The sequence below is a fragment of the Pelmatolapia mariae genome, linkage group LG7, assembly GCF_036321145.2.
Source record: "Pelmatolapia mariae isolate MD_Pm_ZW linkage group LG7, Pm_UMD_F_2, whole genome shotgun sequence".
NCBI lineage: Eukaryota > Metazoa > Chordata > Actinopteri > Cichliformes > Cichlidae > Pelmatolapia > Pelmatolapia mariae.
This window is the reverse complement of record NC_086233.1, coordinates 37,448,298-37,455,658: the sequence shown is the minus strand read 5'-3', so window position 1 is coordinate 37,455,658 and position 7,361 is coordinate 37,448,298. Positions and strand designations below refer to the sequence as shown.

General features: G+C 36.5%; 1 protein-coding gene across 2 annotated transcripts; it reads right to left on the bottom strand.

Annotated features, from left to right (window-relative positions):
- Nucleotides 1-748: 748 nt before the first annotated feature.
- gal (galanin/GMAP prepropeptide) lies at nt 749-6,438 on the bottom strand. 2 transcript variants are annotated; one of them, XM_063480894.1, is made up of 7 exons: nt 6,346-6,438; nt 6,179-6,259; nt 5,389-5,443; nt 4,873-4,944; nt 2,937-3,023; nt 1,789-1,860; nt 749-810 (listed from the first exon to the last, which is right to left on the bottom strand). In XM_063480894.1, the coding sequence occupies exons 2-7, from the start codon at nt 6,257-6,259 to the stop codon at nt 749-751; spliced, it is 429 nt and encodes a 142-aa protein (XP_063336964.1). In that variant the 5' UTR covers nt 6,346-6,438. The 2 variants fall into 2 exon arrangements, with proteins under 2 accessions (XP_063336964.1, XP_063336965.1); XM_063480895.1 differs by lacking the exon at nt 4,873-4,944.
- Between the last annotated feature and the right edge of the window lie 923 nt (nt 6,439-7,361).

The following is a 7,361-nucleotide window of genomic DNA, read 5'->3' as shown; positions in this document are numbered from 1 at the left end:
AGTGTCAAGACTTACTTGCTACAGGTTGTCTCTAACCATAACAAAATGAGTGTAGGTCAGAGCTAAGTCATTGCGGACTATTTGACCTTCAATTTTCAAGTCAAAGGCTGAGCATAGAGAGTCGTCATGAGACTAAGAAATCTCCTGTGGCGTGAGTAATTGAAGACACTGGGGCCTTCTCAGGAAGCCCCGCCGGCTCCTCCTTACCAGTGTCAGTGTCAGACGACCTCATGTCACCACTTAACACAGTGCAGACACTACATAGGTAAAACTCTGAATTTAGATTTTTTTTAACATACATCAAAGAGGTGTAAGCATGTTTGTTACAAACTAATTGTAGCGAAAATGTAAGTGATAAACAGTGTAATTGACTGTTAGAAGGAAATAAATTCAAATTATTCAGTGAGTCTAGTGCCATTTATTTTATTTCACTCCATTCTCTGAAAACACGTAATAGTATATTCTGGTGATAATATAGAGTTGTTTTATACAAAAGTACCAATTCTGTAGATCCACCTATAGTCAGCACACAACTACTGGCTTTAAGAGGATATAAAATTTTGTTTACACAAGAGGAGAAAGATCTGATATTGAGGGTCAGTCAGTCAGATGGTACCAGAACAAATCTACCAACCTACCAGTGCTAGGAGCTACAATATTGTAACATTTAGGAGCTACAATACATTTATGGCAGTTGGAGTCCAGAGAAGAGTTGAAACACAACAATTATAACAGAGAAGCAAAAGCCTTAGGGATTGGCCAGTTCATCTGATGTGACAGAAGGAGGCAGGCTGTCCAAGGCTCCCATCTCTGTAATATTGCACAAACAGTACAGACAGAACATCAATACTGAGACATAATAGGCAGAAAGTTGTTTTTCATTTTATCATACCTCTGTTTGTTTGCACTCAGCAGACACTCTATTAGATTCACCTTGCTAACTGCCTTAATTCTTTGTGGCATAGATTCATCAAGATTTGATGAAGGTGATTCATCAAATCTCCTGAGATTTTGGACATGACAAGAAAATTTTGACATGATTTTATCACATGAGGGATCTGGTGACTGTGGAGGCATTTGAGTTCATGTTCAAGAAATGTTTGAAGGTGAGTTTGTGAGATGGCACGCTATCCTGTTAGAGGATCAGCACACTGTTGGTAACATAGGGATGGACATGGTCATTAACAATATGCTCAGTTGGTACCATTCTGCCAAGACATACAGTCTGAACCTTCAGCACAAGGCTGGATGGATTCACATTTTCATGTTGTAGATGCAGAATTCAACAGGCCAACTTGTGCGTCACTGAATTCCTGCAATGTAACTGACTGATTAGAAAAACTGCGCTAGCAGTCGGTTGAACAGTCTCTGACATGGTAATAATATTATCAGTATACATGGCTATACAGGATCCCTGCCAGGTTTGATCTAATGATAAACTTGTGAATCGGGTATGTTTTATTGTATGATAAAATTAAACAATTTTCAATATTATCACATCTCTAGATGTCATAAAGTCAAATATGCAACATTACATTTTCACATTTAGTTTTGTGCATGGGGTAATTTGTGTGCTAATTCAATAGAAAATGAAGATTATATCACTGAAAGAATATTTCCATGTTTAACAAATGGACCGATATATAGACCTGAAAAAGTTCGCTAATCCAACTTTGGTGTGCTTTTAAGAGTTTGTCGTTGCAGTGACTTCTGTATGCAGATCTGTATTATTTCGTTCATGAACTCCCCTCGCTTTCAAATAAGTTAGTCGAGAAGTGAGAAGCATACCTTTAAGTTTGAGGTATGACAAGAAGTCAATGACAGTGTGGATAATTTCTTCATCTGCTATTCTCAGGGCGCCTGTGGAGGTACAGCAAGAATGACAGGTTGAAATGGCAGGAACTCTGATATACACAGATCATACAGAGAAATGAAATTCTCTCAGATACTAAGGATTACGATACAAGTAGGAGTATTAGATTTAAACATGAGAGAACCAAACAAAGCATCAGTTGTGAACTCATGAACAAAGGTTAATGGGAATGGAACATGAAGGCTACTGAATTCCATACAAAAGTAGATGTGCCTAAGCTTTCTTTAAAAAAGAAAAAGAATGCAAATGTAAAACATTTCACCTTCCAATGATCCTAGTTTGACTAGCCCTCACACTCTGCGATTTTTGCTTTCATCCTTAGTCCATCGCAGTGGAAATGTTTAGCTGCTGAAAACCAGTGAAAATTTCTACAACAGTAGTTTAAAGGCTTGATGAATGGAAAAGCTTTATGACACTTTATGACGCGGTGAAAGGAGAGAGATCGCTTTTATTTTGGCATGCTTTAAAAGATGTCTTTTTCTTTTTTTTAGATTAAACGGTACAAGCACTACTTGTCTTGTTTTTGTTGTTATTTGTTTTTGTTAGATTTCTTTATTCAGTGTTTTAGATAAATGATCATAAAACACATAAAAAATTTCCAGAGTTTCCAAAATTATAAACTAGTATTTTTTTTGTAAAAGACACAAAATATTAAATAATACATCAATAAATAATCTGGGGTATTATTTGTATTATTTTGTTTAGGAACTTGTGGCTTTATTGCACTGTATCCCTTTAAAAGATATGTGGCTCCTCTTCTTTTGGGCTATTTAAAGGACTTTTTCACCTGAATGACTACAAGTTCCTATTTTCTTCAAGGCATTTTAGGTCTCCCCCTCTACCATCTCCTTCCGCAGTGTTCCTTATACATTAAAGGTAGCTAATCAACATGACAGCTATACATAAAAGAGTAATAAAAGCAAAATATTCAGTATATCAAAATAAATTAACCAAGAAGATACATCATAAAATACCTTTTGATTATTGTTAAATAACACTCAAAATAAAATATCTTCTTTAAGAGGAAGAAAGATTGTCCTGTTTCTTTGTGAGACATACAGACCTGTTCTGAAGTCCTCCTCCTGGCCTATGTCCCTCTTCCCAGCCAGACCCGGCTTGTCTCCTAGTGTCGTGTGTCCATGTAGTCCATCTGGATAATGAGGAGTGATCGCAGTTGATGCGCTCATATAAACATCAGATGGCCCAACTAAGCATTTAATTAATTGATTCCCATTATCAGCTCAGTTCACTAGAAATTCAGCAATTTTAACATTTTGGTAAATGTGATTTATGTGAAATTTTCATGTACTTACAATAATAATAATCCTTTTCAGCTGCTTCATTTTTTAATATACTGGCTGTGACATTTAATTTTCTGTTTGCTTAAGGTGAAAATGACAATTGACAAAATAAAAATAATATGGAGTAAATGGTTAAAGTTTTGTGTATGTAACAGAAAATACGTACAAATATCCCACTGGTTTAGAGGCATCATACAACAGACACACACACATACACAGTGCACACCGCTACCTGATTCCTGTAAGAAGTTCTAAAGGACATTGTTCACACGTCACACAGTTTCAGCATGATATTTGGTTTGTAATTGTTTGGTTCACTTTCCAAACTCGTACAGACCACCTGCAGGGCTTGGCTCATGGAATTGCAGTAAGTAGAGGTTTGATGGAAGGAATAGAAAAAGCACACTTGTTGAACGGCAGTTTTAACAGACAAGTAAATGCACTGAAACAATAGTGATGATGAAAATCAACATAAAATAACAGGCAAGCAGAGGGTTTTACTTAGCCATGGTAGTGTGTTGTAGACTGTCGGTGTGTCTCCACATTTACATATTAATTTGTTTTTTATGTGTCTAAAGAGCAGGTGGAGATAGCACGCGCAGAGTTCAGTGGCCTCCGGCTAAAATTGTAAATTAAAAATATTTGCATTTCCTTTTTTTCATTTGCTTTAATTACTAATCATACTCTTCCCAATTCCAGTAATAACGGTAACTGTACTATTGTACTACATAGTATTCTTAAGCTAGACCAATAATTAAAAATGTTATTGTGATATTTTGAAATTAAAGAACAGACAGCAACCTGACTGAGATTTGTAGTTTAACATGTGAGGCTCACATGAGTTGAATACATTATATTGGCTCATATTTGTATTTGAAGAATGGAAAACATGTACAGTATCGGGCCAGTTTGTTTCACTTTGCAACATTACTCACCAGTTACGTGTTGTTATAGTGAGCTCACATACTTCAGTGCTGTCATTTACTCTGAGTGGTTTTTACATGTAACAATTGTTTGACCCTAATTGGGGGCTTCGTCATTAGCTAAAGTAGTCCTTGAACTAATACACCCTGTTCTCTTTGTGTGCTTTTAAAAGTCTAGCTAAAGTTTTACATTTGAGACCCCGACATGAAAAAATAAGGTATTTTAATGATCTTTGCCATCCAGTGTAAAAAGTTCCTATTGGATTTACAGGCCCCTTGTGTTTTGATCTTTACATACAATTTTTTATCAGCAAATTGTTAATATAGTAAATTGGTAGCATGACTTGAAAATATTTTTGATAATATTAAAAAATGTAAAACTTCTAAATTAAGTTACTGAGCTATCAGCTCTTTGTCAGCTGTACTGCTATTTCGGATTGATATCACAGTGAAAACTCTGTGTTAGTCAGTGCTACATCTTCTCTGCAGTGAACGTGACGATAGTCTTCTAAACTATCCTATTTTCTTCCCATTCTGTCAACACTATACATCTGGAGTGTAATCCTCCAAAGTCTCAAAAATGCTGTATGCTAAACCTTTCCTAACTCATGCATTCTTGAGGTCATCAATGCATTACTTGGCTCAAAGCACAGACAGAATTGCAACATTTGTATACATAAGCAAAGAAACAAAAGCAGCTAAAAGGTGTGATGTTTAAACAGAGCAATTCCTGGTGACCCCAAGGCCCTGCAGCAGCTGTATGTTTCTATCTTACATTGAGTGACCAGCTCGTCTCTGCCTCTGGCACTGGGAGAATCCTTTATCTGAATTAGGTGATCAATACGACCTGAAACACAGGATGAGGCAGGAGCAACCTTTACCTGGGCTTCACACACACACACAGACACACACACAGACACACACACACACACACACACACACAAAGGGACAACATTCTTCAGGGTTCCTGCCCTGGAATGACTCAAACTCCAGCTGGTAAGAATATATACCTTGATACACAAAACTGGATACCCAACAGTCACTCACGATAATCTTTAAATAACACTAAATTAGCATTAGGCCATTTCACCACATACTATTAATGAGGCTTTTGTAAACAACGTTACTGGAACAACCACAAAACAATATGTGCTGGTGTGTGCATGTAACCTTCTGTGTGTGTCTGTGCGTGCATGTGTGTGTGTGTGTGTGTGTGTGTGTGTGTGTGTGTGTGTGTGTGTGTGTGTGTGTGTGTGTGTGTGTGTGTGTGTGTGTGTGTGTGTGCACTTACGGGGCCCTAACAAGTAGCCAGCGCTGTTCAGAGTCCAGCCACGCTTTTCTTTTGCCTGCAAGATATAAAGATGGATACAATAAGCAGCTAAAGGACAAGGAGACAGTTTTAATGAGTTTTTGATGTGTCTGAAATGTAAATCTAAAAGCATTTTTCTTAAATGTAAAACATCCTTATTGTCGTGGTCTGTAGGCTTGTCATATGGCTGCAGGGAGTTTGTGTATTTTACTTTCCTAGTAAATTTCTGAATTTGTTTTTTTTTTCTTGGTTTTCTTACATGTGGATTCTGAAGCTGGGATTCTTAATGTGGGTTTATTTAGGGTCTCTTGGAAATCATGGAATCATGGGTTGGTTCTTTGAATTTTTTTTTAATTTAACCTCACCTGCATCTCTGTGTGGCATGTTGTAGCGTCTGCTATTGGGAAGTTCGTGCTCTTGGTTTTGGTCATGGTCTGTATGGTTTCATTGTGAATCTGTGATTTTAGCTTGTTTTGTCTTTATTCACTTGAAGATTTGAACTTTTTTACTTTAAACATTTTAGTTCTTGTCGTATTTGAACTTTATACTACTAATATACTCACATGTACACATTTTATTTTTGTGATCGGCTGCTTAAAAATTTTGTTGTAAACTAAAATAGATTACTTTATAATGATATTTGATATCATTTTGACATTTCTATTCTATTAGTCTCTGTTGTCTTTATGTCTTTATTGGTACATTGATTCTTGGCACCTAAATTTAAGTGGGAGGATAACATTAACGTTGTACTGAATTTTGAACTGCTTACCGCAACAACTAGCCCGATGGTCTCGGAAAGAGTTGCACAAAAGATGAGCGACATGCAAAATATCCCAAAGCCCCTCTGCATCTAAGAAAGACAAAAACCACAATATTAACATGACACCAAAACTATTTGAAAGCATGCCTTTAAAGGCTACAAAAACTGTAACTTACCTTTGATGTGACTTCCTTCAGTCTGGTTCACGTTGCAGTCAGCAGCAGAAGTTGTCTGGCGTGTGGAGCACTGGATGAAAAGCGGACTCCAGCCACCTTTTATTGTGATTTCAGCCCGACCCTCCTGCTCTCTTTTCACGTCAGCAGCCCCCCCTGCACACAGCATGGGCAGGTCACGAACAGAACGCATTATGAAATTCAATAATATCACATAATGCTATCATCAGATTTTTCTTTGTTGCCCTCAGAGACTAGGCATTGAATTGCTGTATTTTTCTGTCCTAATCTGATATGCGACTGTGACTGCTTATTGCATGAGCTTCATGTACATGCGGTCAATAAAAAATCTACTTGCCAGTGTTTCAGGATTTGTTGTCATTTTCTTTAATTTCATGAAAAAATTCATCTTTGTTGCTCTCACTGCTTTTAGGTCTGATTTTATGAAGCACTTAATTTTGACAAATTATATTTTAACAGAGCAGTAGTACCGATTTATTAAAAGTATAAAAATAATAACAACCTGCAGTGGCGTTTACAGTCATACCATTTACAGTCCAAAGTAAAGTCACAACCCAAATGATTTACAAAGAGTGTAGTGAGCAGTAGTGTACGAGTAGATCATTTTTAAGGATGTTTCAGCCTTAGTGTGTCACAGTTATAATTTACATTTACCTCTGAGTCATTGAAAGACATGTGCCTTGCAAATAAGAATCTGTGTTTGCACTGTTGTTAATTTACCCTGTAACAACAGTGTTCTGCAAAGCTCACCATTTGTTGTCCATGCTCTGAAACCCGATTATACAGATGAAATAAAGTTCATGGTACAGTGATAAGTTATGCTACAGTTGTTCTGTATAAAATATTTTTCAAACTGCTTGATTTCTACAAGTGTAGATGTCATTTTTCTTTTATTATAATTTTATTTTGTAAAACTGTTATAAATAGTCTCCATCAAATCAATAAAGGAATATAACGTAAGGAAGAAGAAAGAAGATCAATTACACTGAAAATCTTTT

Excerpts from the sequence above, each read along its gene's own strand:
- gal (XM_063480894.1), bottom strand. The coding sequence starts at position 6,259 with ATGCAGAGGGGCTTTGGGATATTTTGCATGTCGCTCATCTTTTGTGCA. Across the intron at positions 4,945-5,388 it reads TGGCTACTTGTTAGGGCCCC|GTCGTATTGATCACCTAATT; the intron begins GTAAGTGCACAC and ends CCTGTGTTTCAG. Across the intron at positions 811-1,788 it reads GTCATACCTCAAACTTAAAG|AGATGGGAGCCTTGGACAGC; the intron begins GTATGCTTCTCA and ends GCAATATTACAG.